Source organism: Bombyx mori, chromosome 7, assembly GCF_030269925.1.
Source record: "Bombyx mori chromosome 7, ASM3026992v2".
NCBI lineage: Eukaryota > Metazoa > Arthropoda > Insecta > Lepidoptera > Bombycidae > Bombyx > Bombyx mori.
Window position 1 is genome coordinate 12,645,227 of NC_085113.1, and position 23,619 is coordinate 12,668,845.

The following is a 23,619-nucleotide window of genomic DNA, read 5'->3' on the forward strand; positions in this document are numbered from 1 at the left end:
CACGGGTAGGTATCACCACCCTGCCTATTTTTGCCGTGAAGCAGTAATGCGTTTCGGTTTGAAGGGTGGGACAACCGTTGTAACTATACTGAGACCTTAGAACTAATATCTCAAGGTGGGAGGCGGCATTTGCGTTGTAGATGTCTATGGGCTCCGGTAACCACTTAAGATTAGGTGGGCCGGGAGCTCGTCCACCCATCTATGCAATAACAAAGTAACGTGGGTTTATTAACTGTTTAGTATCTGTAAAAGTGCGAAAATTTAAAAAAATTAAACAAAACCGCTGGACGTAGCTTCTCGAAGTCTTCGAAAAGGTCCACTGAAAAACATCTCAGTATATAATCAGCATTTCACAGAGATTATATTTTATCCCATATTATCTGATCTCATTTCATTTCATTCCATGCCAATTGATTAATGCTTCAAATTAATCAAATCCATTTCACTCCAAATTATCATTTTTCATAAAAAAAGATTAGGCTTTATGGCATGATACTTTTGCCTCTGTAGTTGGAAAAATAGAACTACTAAAGAAATACTCGATCGAAACGGTAAAATCCACTAATTTGTAACACGCACTCGCATAAATGTCATTCGTGGTACTCATTTCGGTAAAATTACTCGGTTACGAGATCACAACGTTAATATGAACTCGCACTCACAAAATAACACCGGGTACGTTTGCCGCTAGGGGCGCTGTTCCAATTGCATACAAATTTGAGCAAACTGGCTCGCTATCGAGAGCGTTACAAAACTCGCACTAAGCACACTGGCTACGGGTAACGGATGAAATCGTGCAGCCATACTTCAGTTGCGATCTAACCGTTCAGCGGGAAGGTGGTTTCCGCTGTAGGTAGATTTCAGTCGGATAAGTGATTAGTGTAAATTCTAAGTGTCATGATCAATGTAATTATAATTTATTGAAATATAAAAAAGTGAATATAAGAACTATAAACTTTATTGTGATCCGAAGTTGATATATAAATCGAGTTCGCGAGCTCAAATGAAATGACATATCCGAATGGGCTGTGAGATGAAATAAATCTTTGTTTTATTTTTGAAGTTTAGCTGAATTAAAGGTAATTAATTAGTTAAATAATTTTCAAAATTATGATAAAAAATTTAATTTTATTTTGTTTCTTATCAAGGCTTTGAATATAATTTTAAGTTGTCTTTAAAACTACTTTTAAAATTTAAAAGTGTTTTTTTTCTTATTACGCCCAAAATACTTATATATTTCACAAAGTCTTAATTCCAAAACAATATTGATTATAATGTGAAGATTGGGAAAACAAATACGTTATCTTTTCACCGGTTAGGTTAAATGCAATACGCATATAACTGTAATATTAATATAATATTTAAAAAAAAGCATTTGATCCTTTTTGGTGCCCGTTTATGACAAGTACGTATCGGGCAATGATGTTTAATCATGGAGTTAATAAGTACCTACAACTGGAGTGCTGTCTGATGCCGAGAAATCGGTCTCGAAAGAGAATACTTTTTGGTCGCGGTGTCCTTGTCTAATGTGGTGACCATATAAAATTTATTTATAGGATAAAATTATACACATGCATCAGTTTTGAATTTACCTTAAGTAATTCTGTGTAACCCTATGTAAATACAAAACACGTGCTTGCAACGTTTTATTTATGTAAATTCAATTCTAAACATTGCTTCGTCGTCATGGTGCCTTTTTTCGACGTTTTTTTTTGGAAGTTGCTGCGTTGTCGAAAATCTAGCACTGAGTTTTATTACAAACATCATTACCTCAGTGCTATTACTTAAACTTCCTCAAACTCATGTTTAACGTCCGAATACTCAACCGCGACTTAAATATTATGTTGAACTTAATTACGCAATTCCTACTTTAGTGTACTGGCTAAGTGGGCCGTGCAAATTAATATTTGACACACTGAGTGAGACACTGCAACACACATGGTCTGCGCGTATCGGGTGCTCTTTTCCTACATTCACATCTTCAATTGATTTAAAATTACTTGTATTTTTACTTCTGTGCTATTATCATGACACGTGTATATTAAGTCTACTAGTTACATTTTAGGAAATAAAACACAATGGGTAATAAAATGAAATGAACTGAAATTCATTTATTTGTTATATGTAAACAATTAAATAACTCTTAAATGACAAGTCAATACACATAACACAATACACATAGTACTTGATCTCTATTTACAAAATATTGGTTATATTATTATTATTAAGTTCAGTAAATTTTCTGTAATCTTATAATATAACATTTCCTCTATTTATTTTTAAGTAAATTCTTTTTTTTCAACGAAATACATAATTTATTTTAATCAATATCTAAGTGGACCATGAGTATCATTAAAATTTCGCAATTTAAATTTCAATTCAATTAAAAATCGCCATTTTTCTTTAATAAATCTAAAATCGACTTTATATTTACAATCACTATTTCACGACTTTTAAGTTTTTGTTTCAATACCTTAACATCTTGTCGTAATTTTGCTTTTCTCGGGGTATTTTTTATTTCTTGCGTTTGAGTACTTGATTCTTCTTGTTTGACCTTTTTAAAGGACATTTTCCAGAAATTCCAAAGTCATATTTACTAGAAGATCCTCCTCGTTCGCTTAACGTCAGGCAAATGATATACATGCTTGCGTGCGACGCTATTCAATACAATAAAAAAAGTTCAAGAAATACCACGTGATGGCTCTTATAATATGAAAAATACATTGCAAAATTATAGTTTTCACGATTGTTTTTTCAAATTTAGTATATGACATAGATTAAGTACAATTTACAAGACAAATGGTATTAAATATTATAATGAGAAAATATATCTCACATTTTAAAAATATATGCTCACACTAGTAAAAATTTATCAATGAATCTGACATATGGAAGGATATTCCACAAACTGGAGAGGATTCTCGCTTAAAACCACTTATATTAAAAGTGTTCACCATGATTACACGGAAACTTTCACGATTTTCGAAAAAAAAACAAGCCACAAGCTGTATCAGTGCCATTTTAACTTCGCACTACAAACGTAAATAGACGCCATTTTTCTTTTAATCCATTCATAGCTCTTTTTCGGTGATGCCAACAATTAATCTGGCTTCCCACCAAATTCAACATGAAAACCATCAGAAATCTACGTACCTACCATAAAATTTTCCATTAAACAGAGTTCTTATTAATATAGAACAATATTTTTTTTGTTAATGAGCTTTATTAATATATGATGTTCTATTAAAAATCAATATATATCATATAATCAATACTTCTTATATAATTTATTTTAATAAATTGTCATCATCAGAAAATAAATTCACCATAACTTTGTACGTTTATGTTGAACCAATTTAATTTTTGACGTTGATGGAAATTCTAAATTGTCGCAATATTTTCTAGTTAAGTTTAAGTCACATCGTTTAAATAATATGTATTTAGATATATTATTGTCATAAAATGTTTAAAATCCTGTAAAGTGGATTGATTTTAACCTTTTCAATAATTTTCAACAACGCCCAAGCTACTAAAAAATCCACTAACCACTAAAAGCCATTTTTGATAACTAAGACGGGGGTCCAAATTCCGAGATTTTATGGAAAATCCTCTAAGCTAGCAACACTGCTTTTTGTTTGTAAAATGTGCGAGAGGGACACCACCACTTAATAATCATTCTCTTTTCAGACCGTTTTTCCTTACATCTTTTGCTATTTAAAAATAAACTTTAAGCCATAGAGATAAAGTATATTTTTAGTTTTTATGTCAAACGAAGTAAGCACTCCAGTTAGAATAGTAACTCTATGTGTTTAATATAGTCAGGATTAACTTTAGTTGTTAAAAAAAAATTATGTATTTAATAACAAACTGAATTAATATTCCTAATTTCCTACATATGAGATCAGGAACTACACGGTGTTAAACGCCTGCCTTTTTCCCCTACCTAGTCGTAAATAGACTCTAAAGGCTATTGCAGCTACACATGGTTTATTGGGTGAGTTCACGGAGCTCAACCTAACACTAGCCCTAGCAAGAGCAGTGCCGCGCTGAATCTACCATCGGATCGGCATTCGTTTTTATTTGAAGTCGCTTAAAAAAGAACCGGCCATAGAAATTAATAGATTCGGCGCTGTGGTTAAAATATACTTTTTCTCGGCCTTATTGGCTTAGATCCAGTGCCATTATTCACTTATCACTGACAATTTAAAATATAGACGTCATAAAACAAAATGGCGGGTACCGATAACTATGATTTATGGTTTTTATATTAATTTATGATAAAGTCGTTTATGTGAAGGTAAACGGTGTACCATCTGATCTAATTATAATTGACAATACCAACAGCTTGAAGTTTGAGTCTGTAATTGTTTGTACTTAATCTAAATCTTAACATGTGGTAAGTTTTGAAGTCGTCATGGCCTAAAGGATAAGATGTCCGGTGCAGTCGTATCTAGAGCGATGCACCGATGTTCGAACCCAGTAGGCGGGTACAAATTTTTCTAATGAAGTATGTACATATTTATCAAATGCTCAAGATTGACTTCCAGTTTCCACGGTCAAGGAATGACATCGTGTAATGAACATCAAACCCGCAAAATTATAATTTGCGTAATTACTGGTGGTAGGACCTCTTGTGAGTCCGCGCGGATAGGTACCACCGCCCTGCCTATTTCTGCCGTGAAGCAGTAATGCGTTTCGGTGTGAAGGGTGGGGCAGCCGTAGTAACTATACTGAGACTTTAGAACTTGTATCTCAAGGTGGGCGGCGGCATTTACGTTGTAGATATCAATGGGCTCCGGTAAACGCTTAACACCAGGTGGGCTGTGAGCTCGTTCACCCATCTAAGCAATAAAGAAAAAAGAAAAAAAATACCATTTTACTGAGATTATATCAGATAGATATATATATCATCAGAGATATATATCATCTGACCACATTACACTTAATTTCATGCCAATTGATTAATGTTTCAAATTAATCAAATTCATTTCATTTCACTTCATATTACCATTTTCATCTGATCAATAAAAAATTAGGGTCTATGGACCCTGGTAATGACATAAAGTACGGTGGATCATCAACCTATCGAATCGAAAACCTATCGAAATACAATAAATTCCTTTAATAACTATATAACGTAACTAACAACAACAACATCCCACCAGAGTCCGAAACGGCTTTGTGTTTGTTTTCATTAGTTCTGATCTCGTACATTTCAATCTGTAATACGAAAATATTTATAAACCTACGCTTCGTTCGTTGCTTCACGTAGTTACCGAATAATTGAAATTCTTGATCACATCAAACAATTTCAATCGTTGGTATGCCAAATTTAACGACATAAAACTTTGTGTTAATTAGCACATTTACATCGTATTTACAAGATGGTTTGACGATAACTCTTGACGAGTTTGTGAATTGGCCTATTTCAATCGTTGGTTAGCCAAATTTTACCACATAAAAGTTTGTGTTAATTGGCACATTTACACCATATTTACAAGACGATGGCATGGTTTGACGATGATTCTTGAAGGGTTGTGAATTGGCCCATTTCAATCGTTGGTATGCCAAATTTTACCACATAAAAGTTTGTGTTAATTGGCACATTTACACCGTATTTACAAGACGATGACATGGTTTGACGATGATTCTTGAAGGGTTGTGAATTGGCCCATTTTAATCGTTGGTATGCCAAATTTTACTACATAAAAGTTTGTGTTAATTGGCACATTTACACCGTATTTACAAGACGATGACATGGTTTTACGATGACTCTTGAAGGGTTTGTGAATTTGCCCGTATCTATAATGGCTGTCATCATTAGCGTTGTTGGCTAACACAACTACAAACACGCGGACTGCGGACTATAAATCGTTTGATTCAACATGCCTTCTTAAAAGTGAGTTTTGAGCTATGTGATTAACAGTGGTGGTATTGCAGATGTTGTGATAAAAAAGTAATCGGGTTTTGCTTTAGTTTTTAATTACCTTAGAAAGCAGTAATAATAAATATTTACTAACAATCACACCACGTTAACTGGTCCCGTGCTAAGTTCGTAAAGAACTTGTGTTACAGGTTACCAGATAATGGAGATAAATGTAAGATTTTTATTATACACATACATATATTTAATATACATCCATGACCCTGGAAAAGGCAATTTATATTTATCATACAAATATCTTCCCTTGGCGGGATTCGAACTCGCCATCCCCCTGTGTAGTGACCATGTCACTTACCATTACACCAGACAGCCGTTTAAATATAGTAATAGGACAGGCAACACGCGATCCTAGTGAATCAGTAGCTGGTAATCATGTAGTAATGGTAGGAACATAGACTACTTACCGTATAGGACTTTTCAAGCCTATATAGTTTGAAGAAGGAAATTTCTGGAAACAGGGTTTACTTCAGAGTCGGTTGGTAAGTGGCAAAAATTCTCTGGAAATGAACTAGGAACTAACTGTGGACTGCTACAACTTCAACTAAGGATGAGCTCTGCTTAATAAATTATTAGATACTAGTTGACCCGGCAGACTTCGTAGTGCCTCAATCGATAAATAAAAGAAAGATTTTCAAATTTATCTACCTTTTAAACCTTCTCTGGACTTCCATAAATAATTCAAGACCAAAATTAGCCATATCGGTCCAGCCGTTCTCGAGTTTTAGCGAGACTAACGAACAGCAATTAATTTTTATATATATAGACTAGTGATCCCCGGGTAGTCGAAATTCGACTATAGCTAATGAAAATTATAAGTTTGTACGCTATTATGATTCTATTGTCAAAGACTTAAATTAAATACTTCTTTAATCACAGATTTCGTCAAAACTAAACTTTAGACAAATATTAGTAAAGAGAAAACAATATTAAAATTTAATCTATTCTCAATTTGACAGACTATAACTGACAGACTGCAAAGAAAAGTTTGACAATAAACAAATAGTATGCGTGCGTGTGTGTGTCAAATACATGGTAGTGTCTGTAATGTTTTCTTTATTGATTTAATGTATCTTTTAATCTATCACATATTAATATCTATATATTAATACAAAAATTTTGTATCCCTTTTTACGAAAATTGCGCGGACGGAGGAGTATGAAATTTTCCACACTTATAGAGAAGGAGTGCAGAATGCTAATGTTTTTTTTAAATAATGCATAAAAGATACATTAAATCAATAAAGAAAACAATACACACACTACATACCATGTATTAGACGCACACACGCATGCATACTATTTATTGTCAACTTTTGTTCTTGACGTCTGTTGTCAAATTGAGAATAGATTAAATATTGTTTGTCTTTGTTAATATTTTTTATAGTATATTCTTGGCGAAATTTGTGATTATAGAAGTTTATAATACAATCATAATAGTGTACAAGCTTACAATTCCAAATAATTATAGTCGAATTTCGACTACTGCGCGACTTCTAGTATAGATAATTATACTATTATGTGATACACCCATAGGGTGGTACGATTACAAAACAAAAACCACGGGATCATCTCAAGCTATTCCCCAAAGACTTCCCTTTAATCTTTTAGATAAGATTTCAGGCGAGCAGAGACGCGACCAAACACATTATATTACGATCTATTTTAAAATCAAACATGTGTCGGTGTGGTGCGAAACACGAGTTGTACTATTCGGTTTCTGATACTATTCTAGTTTTACATTTATTGAATTGGTTTCATTACATGTTCGTGGGTCGTTTTCAATTTTGCGGCCAAAAAAGTAACGATTGTCACGAATTAAAACTTTCTCGAATTTTCCATTTTTTTGTATTTAGGCGTGTGCAGAATAAAAAAAATGCTTCATCACAATCAAGTCAATCACTCATTTATTAATAATATTATATAATATTTATTTATATTTTTCACTGTACGCTTTTGATAACGCAATGATGACAATTTAAATAGGAACTTTTTTAAAAAGCTTAGAAATCGTACTTCTCAAGCTTCGTACGTAGCTACCTGAAACCGCTACTTTATCTAGCGTTTATTTCACTATTCCCAAGTTTGACAGTTTTATTAGTTATGGTTATGGGCAACCGAAAATAACAATAAGGACACGGACAAACTAAAATGACCCGTATAGCTTAAAACGACTCGAATGCTGTGGTGGATCTAAGATGATAAAATGTAAGCAAGAGTTTTTGGGGTTAAGGAATATTAGATATCTGCTGAGACCACCACCGTCTTGGCATATGAGGTGGAAGTCCCGATAGTGTAGTAAAAGCAGTAGTAGCGGTAGGCAGCGGCTTGGAGCGGTAGGCAGCAGCTTTTAACGGTAGGCAGCGGCTTTTAGCGGTAGGCAGCGGCTTTTAGCGGTAGGCAGCAGCTTTTAGCGGTAGGCAGCGGCTTGGCTCTGCCCCTCGCATTGCTAAAGTCCATGGGCGACGGTAACCACTCACCATCAGGTGGGCCGTTTGCTCTTCTGCCTACAAGGGCTATAAAAAAAAAGTATCCTTCAGTTCAGAACAATTAAATACACTCCGAAAGAAATACATAGATAGGATGACGCTACCAAAATAGGTCTAGGGACTGCTAAACGCCAGGTGAAACCAATTTATAACAGACATTGTTTGTAGCACATTTTAACTAGTCTTGGCTTCGGTTTTTCGATCGCATTCCGCTGTGTATAACAACCTCGCAGCGACTAGGGAAGCACCAATTAAATTCCGACTTCTTAACTATTGTGATTTTATTCTGATAAAAGTGGGATTTCATTGTAGTATCGTTGTGGAAACATTTTCGCTGACCGCACTCCACAAGCTTGTCTCGATTTTGAAATTTTGTATCGATGTTGCCAAATAAAACAAAGACCCTTAAATTACTAATTTTTTAATATTATTTAGTTTTTCAAAAACAGTATTTTTTTTTCCTACCTAAGCTGATGATAGCCTTGAGAGGCTATTTCAGCGTAACCTTAACTAGTAGGTGAGCTCACGGGGCTCAAACTTGACGACGTTTCTAACACGAACCCTAGCATGAGCCGTGCTTCGCAGAATCTACCAGCGGATCGGAAACGCGACCCACTGAGAAGATCCGGCGAGAAACTCAGTGGGCTGTGTCTGAGGGATATTTTACTCGTCGAGCCCTTCGTCGCAAACGACGGGTTCGACGAGAACGATGCCCGGTGCTTGAGGTACCTAAAAGCACCGTTAGTGGATCGGGAGGATCCGAAATGACGTGTTTAGGGCGACGTCGACTGCTTTCCATTCTGTTCGCAGGATCAGGAATGTAGTTACTGGCAATGGCGGATCCAGGGGGGGGGGGTCATGGGGGTCATGACCACCCCCTGAGCTGGTTCCAGGACTTAGTTGGACCACTAATTGAATATAATGATTTTATTTATATATTTTGTCACCATACAGATTTTATGTAAGTACATATCTTCAATATTTAATTAATTTAATATAATAATATAATAATTTTGTATAATGGCAAACGCTTGGGAACAAACGCATCTAAATTTGACTATGTGACCCCCTCTTGGCGCCAAAGCTGGATCCGCCCTTGGTTAGCGGCGGCCACGATGAGAGGGTTCTCGTGGCGTGCCGCTTTATCGAAGTGGAAAATTTCTTAGTGTCATCGAGAAACAAGAAAAAACCTTATTGGGGAAAACATCTTGATCTTTCATTTATGCTAAAAAAGTATCCTCAACACAACGATTTCGACGTAACATTTGCATACAAAATAAAATTTATATAGAACTATATCTATACATAATATAATACAACTTAACTAAAAAGAGAAATATTTACTGGTGGTAGGACCTCATGTGAGTCCGCACGGGTAGGTACCACCACCCCGCCTATTTCTGCCGTGAAGCAGTAATGCGTTTCGGCGTGAAGGGTGGGGCTGCCGTTGTGACTATACTGAGACCTTAGAACTTATATCTCAAGGTGGGTGGCGCATTTACGTTGTAAATGTCTATGGGCTCTAGTAACCATTTAACACCAGGTGAGCTCTGAGTTCGTCCACCCATTTAAGAATAAAAAATAAAAATAAAAATTACAATATAATAGCTATTTTAATAATTTAACTAATTCACACCTTTAGAATACTTGGACATCTGCAGGCTTTCACATGTCCGACGTATTCCTAAAAACAGGATGACAAAAAGGTTTCAATTATGTGTGGGATTCTTAGAAATGTCGAAGCATTTCAGCGAATCTATATATTAATAGGCGAAGCAAAAACTTTGTACCCCTTTTACGAAAATTGCGCTGTTGGAGGAGTATGAAATTTTGCACACTCATAAAGAATATAGAGAAGGAGTGCAGAATGCTTATATTTTTTAAAATTATGCATAAAAAATACATTAAATCAATAAATAAAAAAACATTACACAAACTACCATGTATTTGACACACACACACACATGCATACTATTTGTTTATTGTCAAACTTTTCTTATTGCTTATAGTCTGCGGTCAAATTGAGAATAGATTAAATATTGTTTGTGTTTATTAATATTGGTCTAAAATGTAGTCTTGGTGAAATCTGTGATTAAAGAAGTATAACAATCTTTCATAATAGAATCATAATAGTGTACAAACTTATAATGATGAGCTATAGTCGAATTTCGACTATTGCGCGACCTCTAGTTTTAATAATTTTACTAATTCACACCTTTAGAATACTTTGACATCTGCAGGCTTTCACATGTCCGATGTATTCCTACGAACAGGATGATATAATAATGGTTTCAACTGTGTGTGGGATTCTTAGAAATGTCGAAGCATTTCAGGCGAATACATTACTCACACACACACTGAACGCGGCACGAGAATGACAAAAATAACCCACTTGACAATTCAACAGACTCGCACATTCCCCGGGTTAATAGAGCAACAAAAGAACTATTAATTATGTTTTTACATTCCCATTAGCGCCACTCCGAAGTCCAAAGGGACATGAGTAGATACGAATAACGTCGCCGTCAAATGTAATTCTCAACTGGGGCCAACACAAACAAACCAGAGAATAGAAGATATTGAGTCATTTTTCATTATTTTTAGCAAAAGATTTTAAGACTGTTTTCGTGTCGGGTTGAAACATATTATAACTGCATTTTTTTTTCTAATATCTAGTCTAAACTTATTCTTCCGTGTTTTTTTTTATTGCTTAGATGGGTGGCCGATCTCATAGCTCACCTTTATTATTTATTCGTTACTGGAACCCATAGACATCTACAATGTTAATACCGCCACCCATCTTGAGATATGAGTTCTAAGGTCTCAGTATAGTTATTCCGTATATTATGAAAGAAAAAAAAAACTAATAAGATTTTTAGCATTTGTTACCTAAATAAAATTCGTTGCAAATGTAGAATAAAACCACCCTATATAGAATAAAACATATTTCATTTTGACAGCATAAAAAATGCGTATGTCAATCTCTGGGCCATAAACTACAAATTGATTTGTTTGTAAGTCGTCGTGGCCTAAGTGGATAAGACGTCCGGTGTATACGTGTGTAGCGATGCACCGGTGTTCGAATCCCGCAGGCGGGTACCAATTTTTCTAATAAAATACGTGCTTAACAAATGTTTACGATTGACTTCCGCGGTGAAGGAATAACATCGTGTAAAAAAATCAAATCCGCAAAATTATAATTTGCGTAATTACTAGTGGTAGGACCTATTGTAAGTCTGCACAAGTAGGTACCACCACCCTTCCTATTTCGGCCGTGAAGTAGTAATGCGCTTCGGTTTGAAAGGTGGGGCAGTCGTAGTTAACAATCTTTGTACAAAATTTCATCCAGATCCCTTCAGGTTTTTGTGGTGAGATCGAGTAACAAACATACAAACATTAACGTTTGTAATATTAATATAAATAAATTAATATAAATATATTTATATAGTATAGATCTATATGCACAGTTAACACATAATAAACAAAAAAAAAGTGCGTGCGTACAAAGTACACATGTCAGAAGTGAACCTTTTTTGGCGAACTAATTTATAAGTATTGCGTATATTTATACAAATCTAAACCTTTAGATTTCCGAGACTTAGAGGAAGGGAAAAGGAAGATATGTTCCCGCCAAAAGTCTGTCAAATGTCAATCTCAAACCTCAGTGTTGACAGTCACATTATGTCTAGATTTCTAAATTGTAAATGACTAATATTTTGCAAATTGAATTGACTAATTTAATTTCATGCTATTTGATTAATGTTCCAAATTATTTTCTATTCATTTCAATAACTATTTAATAACATTTTTCACAAAAAAATTATAAAATATTAGGCTGTATGGTATGATACATTTGCCTTTCCAGTTGGAAAAATACAACAACTACTACTACTGACATTTGACAAGTACTTAATTTCAATAGTAGTTTGATGTCACTTCCGTTGCATACCTGCGTGACGTTCTGTAAAAATTTTACCCTCATGCGCCTAAAGAAGTTTCACTTCAAAAATCAACACTTGCTAAGCGTTTAATTTTTTTCAAATTAACGCCGCTTTTCCTATCTGTAAAAAAGTTTCGGTCAAATAATACACCCGACAACAAAATTAATTACCACAAACTACATTAGTCCCTAAAAGAAATTTACATAAATGATAGATTACTGTGAAACTAAAGTTGTTATACTCGGGTTCACCCGAAAATTTAATTAAGGTCGGCCATGTTACTCGGAAAGGCAGCGGAAGTAAACATATTAGCGCCCCGTGGCGGAGACGAGGGAAACTGAGTCTGACAGAATCAGGGTTGTTTCAATTAACGACTAAATTTGTTTTTGGAACGAAGTTCCTTATCGCGCGCTGCGAAAGGAGGCTAGACGGAAAAAATTAAGACCAAAAGTTGTAACGACACTTTTTGCTATAGTCGTCGTGGCCTAACGGATAAGACGTCCGGTGCATTCGTGTTGAGCGATGCACCGGTGTTCGAATCTCAGGCGGGTACCAATTTTTGTAATGAAATACGTACTCAACAAATGTTCACGATTGATTTCCACGGTAAAGGAATAACATCGTGTAATAAAAATGAGACCCGCAAAATTATGATTTGCGTAATTACTGGTGGTAGGACCTCTTAAGAGTCCGTGCGGGTAGGTACCACCACCCTGCCTATTTCTGCCGGGAAGCAGTAATGCGTTTCGGTTTGAAGGGTGGGGCAGCCGTTGTAACTATACTTAAGACTTTAGAACTTATATCTCAAGGTGGGTGGCTCATTTATTCACGTGTTAGATGTCTATGGGCTCCAGTAACTTAACACTTAACACCAGGTGGGCTGTGAGCACGCCCACCCATCTAAGCAATAAAAAAAAAACATCATAGTAATAGTAGGTAGGCAAAAATACATCAAATATAATGAGCAGCCCTCACAGCGTAAAAGTTAATTACAATTTTAGTTTACCTACCGCCTAAATTACAGTAATATTTTTACTAAAACACACACAGTTAATTAAGTCTTAAGTTATCGTTGTTTTGGCTTTTTGACAGGATTTCATTTTATGAAGCTTATACTGTGTTTTTAGAGCAGTTTTCGTAGAGCGATGAAATTTTAGGCATGTGGCAGAATCTTTGTATAAGTTTAGCCATTGAATATTGTTTTTGATTTTTTTTCCATATTAACCGCTGATAGCCTATTCCAACTATGCCCGGACGGGTGGGTGGGTGAGCTCACGGGGCTCAACCTCGCAGAATTTGCCAACACTAGCCCTAGCAAGTGCAGATAAGAGTCGCTAATTGCGAATTAGGGAGTAGACATAATTTGTGAACGTCCCGCCTACACGAAGATGTAACCGGGAAGCTTCTAGATAACAGAGATATAGATATAATATTTTAATTCTGGCCTCACACGGTACGAATACCGTCCGAACTATTTGCGTCACGAAGTGTTTTATTTAAAGGGCCAATCGGCAGTTAATCGACTGTAATAGTATTCTATAAATTACAAAACAAAAAACATGTTTTATTTTTGTAAATTATTCACACCTTTGATCTGTAAACACATTTACGAATATTTCGTTTTATTAATGAACAAAATCGTTAGTAAAATCTGATATTTAAAAATGAATATTTGTTGAAATATTCTTTCATATACACGTTGTTGACTGGATCCGTCTGTCTGTGGTGGTCGAGTTTAGGGCCTTGGAGCCAATTCAGATTTGGTTTTTCGGACTTTTTTTTAATTTTATTTCCCCTGTACGCAGACGAGCATACGGCCCACCTGATGGTGAGTGGTTACTGTTGCTCATGGACGTCATTAATGTCATGGACAGAGCCAAGCCGCTGCCTAAGACTGGGGACCTATGAGGTTCTCGACCTTAGAGAGTCGCGGGATAGATGGGACTCGAAGACCAGAGATGTTAAGCACCCATTAGCTACTCCCTTGCACTCTTGCTTGACGCCTGAACCCTGTTCAAGACAGAACCCTGGCAAGCTAAGAGGGATTCCGCGGTCAAGACTATAACTAGACGCGCAACTTACCCATACGACGACCGGTCATCAAGGCGATAGCTGACGACTCTACGTCAACGTCAGCTGGTATTAATTTTTTTTTTTTTTTTGTTTATTTATTAAGTTGCACCAACAAAGTGATCATCAATACAAAACATTGACAAACTGACAAAAGTTCATGGCAGATGTCACCTCAATTATAGTTGCAATCGACAGTGCGTTTTCAACAAAAAAAAAAAAAAAAACTAAGATTTGATCACATTTGATTGATTGCTTAAGATTAATTTATATTTAATTGCGAAATGATCCGCGACAGATTTTTCCTGTAAGTTGTGAGACAATCAGAAAAAAACATCTATTTCATTTAAAATACTTGGAATACCTCGCTGGACTAAAACCAGGGTGCCGCGCATGCCAAGTCGGAATGCGGTACACTGCCACCCAGTCGCTATTCCCCAACAGTTCCTGGACACCTCCTGCGGGGGCCGAAACCTAGCGAAAACAAATCTTCATCTGATTGATTTCTGAATACACACTAAACTTCTGATCTGGTAGCAGATACATTCACGAAACAGCTGCCCTTGAGCTGTTAGGTCCGCTTCGGAGGCGCTCGGGCGACTATTAGCAGATCCCGGTTGAACCCGTGCTCACCCGCCTATCCTGGTGAAGCTCGAAAAGTCTTCGGGCCACCAAAAACCCTTCCTTCCTATTAGATAAGAGTTTATTTAAGAATTGAACTGTATATGTACCTATACGACAGCGTTACGCCAGGGTTTTCACACATAAGGCCTTTTACAATGAAAATACAATACAATTATATATCTTTAACATTACTTGTTTATTACAAAAAGCCACGTCTTAGTTCTTACACAATTAGTCATTTTGTGATGGTTGGAGCAACTACAATTTCTTTTATAAAAACAAATGTAATTACTGCGAAACAATTCACAAAATATGACTTAATATTCACAATACATATTTTAGTGATTTTTACATGACCCTGACATTAATTTATTTTACATAAATTACTTTTAACTAATATAAACTAACATTATTTACTGTCCAGCCTAATAATAGATGGGGCCAACAACATCATTTGCATAAAAATTACAATACTTAATTCAATTATTACTGTTAATTATAATATAAATTACTATTAATATTTAATTATTTATACAGTCATTTGTGTTTTTAAACAATAATATAAACATTAAACGTATTCTGAACATTTTCACATCAAAACAGTGTCTGCTAAATATTAAATATGGTAGAATAGCAGTTTCATATTGCTAATAATAAATAAATAATAACGTAGAATAAACTAAACTATACATTATTATGTTAATTATTGCCAATAGTGGCGTTTGCACCTATTTATACAAATGCTAATAGTCTGAATTATTAATAAGGATTGTTTTGTTGCAGACGGAGGATGGAATTCCCTCGGCGGCCATGTGCCCTGCTTGTTCTGATACTATCTTACTTCACACAATTAGCAATGTGAGTATATGTAATCATCATAAATATTATTTCCAAGTTAGTCATTATGTTTGGGCGAATATATTTTTTAGAGCTTATTTGGTTGGATGAACTCAAGGCTCAAAAACGTAAATTCCGCGATGCCCCTTGAGACATGAATTCTAAGGTCTCGGCTTACAGTACAACGACTGCCCCACCCTTCAAACCGAAACGCATTACTGCTTCACGGCACAAATAGGCAGGGCGGTGGTACCTACCCGTGCGGACTCACAAGACTTGCTACCGCCAGTAATTACGCGAACTACAATTATTGTGGCTTTGATTTTTCAGTTCATAGAATAACATACTAAGGTCGGACCGGACATATTTTGAAATGAAAGCAGCGCTTGGCTTCACGCTTTGAGAGCGCTGATCAATATCTTCTTTTAACTTCCACTTAACAACACGCCAATAAAATTATCAGAATTATTAAAATGGCGTGCACGAAATCAGAGGCGTAAGCTCTTATATCCATTAAGTTCAAAGATCTTAAACGATAATTGATTTTAATCTATTTACGGTCCGTTCTTACCAACTCTTACATTTATATATTGAAAAAGCATATTATGTAGTTGACTAAAATAGCAACACTTAAATTTTATATTGACATTTATCTGACATTTAGTTACACATAAGTTGTCGAATGAACGTGTTACTATTTTATTCATAAGTTTAGTAGGTTACGTTCTATATCGGTTAATGCACTAAGAATATTCTAAGCACAAGAATACCTTGAATCTGGTACTTTTGTGAGGTCGGATATCTTTGATATCGACCTTTTCAATTTAGTACTAAAAATTATAAACTAGTAAATTTTAATGGTGCCTATTTTTTTTGAATTACCTACCCACAGATGTATGAATTCGGGCAAGATAAACTTCAGGGAGAAGGAGAAGCAGATCTTGGACCAGATCCTCGGGCCGGGGCGGTACGACGCCCGCATCAGACCGTCAGGCATCAACGGAACTGGTGAGTCACATCCAGTTTATCAGCGTACAAACATCACTGACTTATCGTGTTTGCTGTCAATCTATACTAATATATAAATCTACAGTGGTTTTTACGGATGTTCCGTTATAACTACTGAACCATACATCCGATTGACTTGAAACTTGGTATCCATGTAGAAAATACATGTAATGGATAGGCTAATGTTTATATGAGTTTTGGACTCTCTAATAATAATGACAATAAATAATAATGTTAATTTTAAGTGCCCAGCGAAGCGGGCGAGTACGGCTAGTTATTGATAAAACTCACCGACATAAAGGACTAGATTGTTCAATAAAGCCTTAACTTGATGCCATCTTAGAATAGCACTACTTTATCTCTTCCCATGGATGTCGTAAATTGCGACCAATGCTACCATTGAATGAGTTCCCAGTTTGCCGCTAAGGGCGCTGTTCCAACTGCATACAAATTCGAGTTAACTTTTACGCTATCGAGAACGTTAAAAAGCACGTACTAAGCACACTGTTGTTATTGAACTTGGCAGTGGAGTTGAGGTACACATAGTATTTTTGACAAAAAAAACTGTCGCACTATGCACATTGGTCACATCAGCGTTCCCAACACAATACAGATTACGATCTTTAGGTGCCTGTAGTAGCTCTGAGCTACGTAACATCAAGTGGACAGTGAGCTCGTTTGCCTATCAATAGTTAATACAAATTTTAGTATAATAATGGCGTTTCTCGACCAATTTCAACTTATACTAAACACGCTTTAGTTACTCGTTCATATCTGGTCTAAAGCGAAATTCAAAACTAGAAATAAATATATAAAGCAGATTTTTTTACTGGTGGTAGGATATCTTGTGAGTCCGCACGGGTAGGTACCACCACCCTGCCTATTTCTGCCGTGAAGCAGTAATGCGTTTCGGTTTGAAGGGTGGGGTTTTTTTTTTTTATTGCTTAGATGTGTGGACGAGTTCACAGCCCACCTGGTGTTAAGTGGTTACTGGAGCCCATAGACATCTACAACGTAAATGCGCCACACATCTTGAGATATAGTTCTAAGGTCTCAGTATAGTCACAACGGCTGCCCCACCCTTCAAACCGAAACGCATGTGTGGCGCATTTACGCTGTAGATGTCTATGGGCTCCAGTAACCACTTAACACCAGGTGGGCTGTGAGCTCGTTCATACATATAAGCCATAAAAAAAAAGATAGAACAGTAGATAAGCTTTGCCAACTACAAATAGATACATAAATATCGCGTGGAGACTAATTTTGTTTTGTTGTCGAAATAATCGTTTGCTTTTGGAACATTCACGGCTCTAAAAAATACTTATCATGCTTTGTATAGTTAAAAATTCGATTGACAGCAAACACAATAGCAAAAAATCGAAGCTTTCTCTCACTAAATTGTCACAAGTTACTTATGAACAACGAATATTATATTGAAATTTTCGATATGTTTTAAAAATTACATCGATAATGTTTACATTTCGCGAACAGCACTATTAAAAGAGCGTGTTAATGTACAATTAAAGGCGCTTCCAGGTTTAAAAAGACGTAACTATGTCTTCGTGATCGAAGTTAAGTTAATGTTTATCTTAACGATAAACGGTTAAGAACATTTCGACTCTAGGCTTATTTAACGGGACGTGTTATAGCCGATTATTTTTTTCCCCTAACTATTCTCTGGTAAGGGGCTATTTCTATTAAGGGGCTATTTTGGTAGCCTAAGGGGCTATTTCAGCTACGCTCCGACGGGTAGGTGAGCTCACGGGTTCAACCTGAGAAAATTTGGTAACACTAGCCCTAGCAAGAGCAGCAGAATCTACCACCGGATCGCAATCGCGACCCACTGAGAAGATCCGGCGAGAAACTCAATGGGCTATATATGTGATACGTCGTGGGATACGAACTCATAAGAATGTGTCGTGTGCTTTTGGCGTTATTTTAGATTATAAAGTAACTATATGGTGAATTGTAAAATATTTTATTTTACAATCGCCAGAAGCTAACATTAGTTTTGATGAACAAATAGTACGAGTATTTATTGTCGTTTCTATCGACGCTCCAAGAAAAAACCGCACGTGTGCAAGCGAAAGTTTCTACATGGGGATACAGTTGTGATGGGGTTGATGGGGCTGCCCTAAAAAAGCTTGCGTAAAAAACTAAGACATTGCCGGTCGAAAAATGAAAATTTGTGATTACTGTTCATCAATCAGTACATAAAACTCGTACATAAAACTCGTGAGTAAATAGGTTTGTCCTTTTCTCAGCCCCAAACCCATCTCAAAATAGTAATTAGATTATACAAGAGCAGTTTCTGTATCGCCAAAGAATCTTAGGCTTTTTGTTCCAGAATATTCTGTAGATACTAAAAAAGTTTAGACTAAAAAAGAAGGCGATGAAAATAATATTGTCTGCCCTTAATTACAGCCCTTCACAGAAAAACCATAATGGTGAAAAAATACAAAAAAAAACAGACGACAAAAGATTCAAATCCTCATTTTTCCGCTATTGAAACGTGTCGAGTCCTCTTCGAAGGAACACAATATTTTTAAGAACCATTATGAAGATGAAAGGGGAGCTCCTTCGAAACCATTAATCATTGTAACGTTAACTTGATAGAGCTTCGTATCGACGAACGGGGAAAAAAGCAGTTACCAAAAATAACTTATATTTTTTAACGTAATTTTTTAAACGATAATACACGACACGTTTTGTTGGCTTGGCATTTGAGAATGTCAAACGTCTAATAAGCTCTTTAGTGTCATTATCCTCAGCATAGATAATATATATATGATATATTTTTCTCCTTACCTGATCGCTGTTACTAAACTTAACTATTCCACTATGCTGCCTCGAACGCATATCGAAAAGCTGTCACAGTGTAGCTTGAAGTCAAAACAGGAAAATGACGTCCGTTACTTGCGTAAATTAAGAAAATATGCACTACACACAAAAAAGCAATGTTGACAATTATACTCATCGAAACTTTCTAGCACTATTCGATCATCAGCTCAGCATTCATCATCATTATTCATTAAGCGACTAAATCAGACATTATCCCTCATAGCACCACCATTCTTCATTTATGTACATTTCCATAGACTAATTTCTTACTAAGCGTCCTTATTATATAACCTTATTACCTTATATATAACCTTATTACTCGACTAATCCAACCAGGCACCTGGAGTACATTACGTCACGCGGGTTTCTAATAGGGTTGGCAAAGATTAAAAATATACTTAAATGGTAATAAAATCTTTATAGTAAAATATTATTAAAGTATGAATGACAGTTCTTAAAAGTATTATTCAAGTATAAAGTGTAGACGAATCAATAGTACCTAGATAGGGGGAGTACTTCCTAATCGGAGTCCATAAATTCGATTCTTCTTATTGCCGATGAACTATCACTTTTGATTTCTGATTCTTCTTCGTTGACTTGTATAATCATTTGTCTTCCTGTCTCCTGTCTTCGAAGCTACAACAAGCTATCTGTATGTATTCTTATTTACCTTAAAAGGTATAAAAACCCAAAAAAAATCACTGCTTTATCTATAGAATAGTGACGTCAGTGTATTAGCAATACATTATCGACGGGAAGCGAATTTGTTCTGAGTAATCGGTTGAGACGGCAACTGATTGAGCACAAATTGCAGGAAGAGTCACTCGGGCGAATAATCCTATTCCCGTTCACACAATTGTATGATTGCGATCTATAAATATAAGCGTTCTCGGGATTGCTTTATCTTTTATGAGAGTGTTGAGAGAGTAGGCATTCAGCGTTCTGCTCATTCCCGAATCGATAATTTGATTCGATTTTGGGTTAGATTTTACCTGTTTATTTGTTTAAACAGTATTTTGTACTATTAGCAAATTACGCAGATAAAAACTTAGGATGTCTAGATGAGCCACCTCTCTTCCCGTTCCCGATTCCCGTAGGAATCATAAAGGGTTCATCTATATCTATGAGCGGACATTTCTACCATTCTCGGCTATCGAGTTGTACAAATACACGCGCCTCCTGAATTAGGGAAACTGTTGGAAGTTCGGCTTCAAGTCCAAAAACTAGAGTTGTCGTAGAAGGCAGCTACAGGATTTACCAGAAAATGGGCAGAAACGCTCTCTGGATATTCTAACAGCACATTGATCACTAAGAGTGGATTCGACCAAACTTAAATTTATACACGAGTAACTATACGAGGAATAACCTATTCCATGATTTTAATCTCGAGTAAATCCATAGTCGTCTTTCCACGTAAACGATAGTGTACTTGCGCTAAGAATAACAATACGCGAATAGCAGAGCGAATGGTGAACGAAAATAAAATCCGGCAAATAAATGTTGTTGTACAACGGCATAGTGTAAGAGCATACAATACTTCAACTCGATTTTGCCGTATTTTAGTGTGAAAAAGTAGCTGTAGTGCAAGATATCTAGCTGTCAAACGTGATAATTTTATTTGTTGTTTGTTTGAGGGAATTGTCAAGTTTTGTCGTGTGGTTTTATCTTTTTTCGTTTAAACGTTGCATTATACAATGCCAGACTATTATTATAATTTAGTGCATTGCGTTGACATGAAATTAAAACAGAATAAATATTTATGAAATGACAGAAATCAGATGATTGGACTGACTGACGCCTTTACATTATTCTAGGAATAGCTCCGTTATTCCGTGCGAAACGGCGGTATAGTAACAATTCCCGAATAGGCCCACTATTCTTAGAATTGTAGATGGTAAAACGTAAAATTGATTTACTCTCGATTAACTGACGTTATTCTAAGAATAAGATTTACTCTTGTTTGGTCGAATCCACCCTAAGTCGTATTCACTGCCGCTAGTAGATGGTGCTAGTAAGATGGGAATGCCATCCTACCAATTTCTGCCGCGATACAATCATGTGCTTAAGCTTCAAGATGGAGCGGCCGCTGTACAACGCCATTGAGACTTAAGCCTCAGGCCTCAAGACGCGTGCTTATTATGCCTCCCTCGTACCCAACTTTGCAATTATGCTCTTCGTTTTTGAAGAGTTTTCCGCTGTAGATCTATGACTCTCGGTAGAAAATAATTATAGTCTTTGTCTATGCCCTCCTGTAGGTGTTAGTTACAGTTCTCGTTCATGAAGTCAATACAATACCCAGCATGTGTGGCACATTTTTCTATTGCCGTCTGAGGAACTTATCGAGGAGTAAAAAGCAGTTTGGTTTAATTGACACTTTCAGAGGAGAGCCATTTAAAGGTTAACATTTTGAAGAAATATATTATAAAAAAAAACTTCTTTAGCTATTTGAATGGTGAATTTGAAGTTCAATTAAAATCATCGAACTGTTGATGCAAATACCAAATAAAACGGACAATCACAAAGAGAAATATCGCTTAACCTAAATATCCTTTCAGCCCGCGATATATTAATACATAATTATGTGATAATTGACGAGTCACGTTTCCCGTGGTATACCAGAGTTGATAAAAAATAATTGAGGCGCGTAAAATACCTTTGAAGTGACAGCTGCGTCTTTAACACTGTCACTGGAGCGTTATAAATCTAGGGCCGAGCGCCAAATTCTCAACTGAACTGTCATTTATACTCGTCGACTAATTGATCGTAGTCAGTTTATGTTAAATTTGTGGCAGTTTAATCAATTATCCCTTTGAAGAAAAAAAATACAATTGGCTATCGTCACAGTTAAAATTGTACAGATACGACTTGGGTCCATTTAAGCCATGATAATTAGCCTATTGATCGGGCAGGCTACGCAGTTTTGCTTTTGTATCAGAAAAAAATTGTTACGTTTTAAGGTGTTGAATTTTTGCCACGTTTCTTTGCAGCGGCTTGGCTCTACCCCTGGCATTGCTGAAGCCCATGGGCGATGGTAACCACTCACCATCAAGTGGGCCGTATGCTCGTCTGCCTAAAACAATAAAAATACTATATATCTTTGTACTTTCATACACATCTTTCATATATGCGAGAGCCATTATTACGTCATCTACAAAATTTCAATGCTCTAATTCTCCGGAAAGTTCGATTAAAATGATAAGGAAAATATACTCGATCATAAATACAAAAAAGCGAGTTAGTAAGTATTTACATAGATTATAATTGGCCGGGATTGACAATTAGCTAAATGATTTAATGCACCCCTTTTTAAATGCTCCGTAAAAAAAGCCCGCTAATTGACTTGGATAATCGCAGTGATGTGTTTTTAATTTTCTCATTCTGACACATATTCGTAGTAATATATTAAAGATACGTCACACATTTAAGGCAATAGCAAAATTGTACCACCATTTAGAGAATTTCTAACATCATAATAAGCCTGAATAGTTTATATTTCTCTCGACTGGATATTTAGTTTCAACATTTATTTTACCATTCATGTATGATTATAACAATAACTGTTAACAGCCGTCTGGTGTAGTGGTAAGTGACATGGTCACTACACAAGGGGTCGCTGGTTCGAATCCCGCCAAGGGAAGATATTTGTACGATAAATCTAAATGTCTTTTCCAGGGTTATGGATGTATATTAAATATATGTATGTGTATAATAAAAATCTTACATTTATTTCCGTTATCTGGTAACCTGTAACAAAAGTTCTTTACGAACTTATCACGGGACCAGTAAACGTGGCGTGATTGTTAGTAAATATTTATTTATTATTATATTATTTATTTATAATAAATAAGCAATCAGGAATAAATTGCCTT

At 35.8% G+C, this 23,619-nt stretch overlaps 1 protein-coding gene across 7 annotated transcripts in view; it reads left to right on the forward strand.

The window, feature by feature from the left end:
* The first annotated feature begins 594 nt into the window (after positions 1 to 594).
* LOC101744220 (glutamate-gated chloride channel-like) overlaps positions 595 to 23,619 on the forward strand; it is a 42,214-nt gene continuing 19,189 nt past the window's right edge. For 2 of the 7 annotated variants that reach the window (XM_038011875.2, XM_038011874.2), the window contains exons 1-3: positions 596 to 1,079; positions 15,848 to 15,922; positions 16,794 to 16,909. In XM_038011875.2, coding sequence (XP_037867803.1) covers positions 15,855 to 15,922; positions 16,794 to 16,909 — 184 coding nt within the window. In that variant the 5' untranslated portion in view covers positions 596 to 1,079; positions 15,848 to 15,854. Of the gene's footprint in view, positions 1,080 to 15,847; positions 15,923 to 16,793; positions 16,910 to 23,619 lie in introns of those variants that run through there. The other 5 variants (XM_038011872.2, XM_038011870.2, XM_038011876.2 and 2 more) reach the window with 4 other exon arrangements.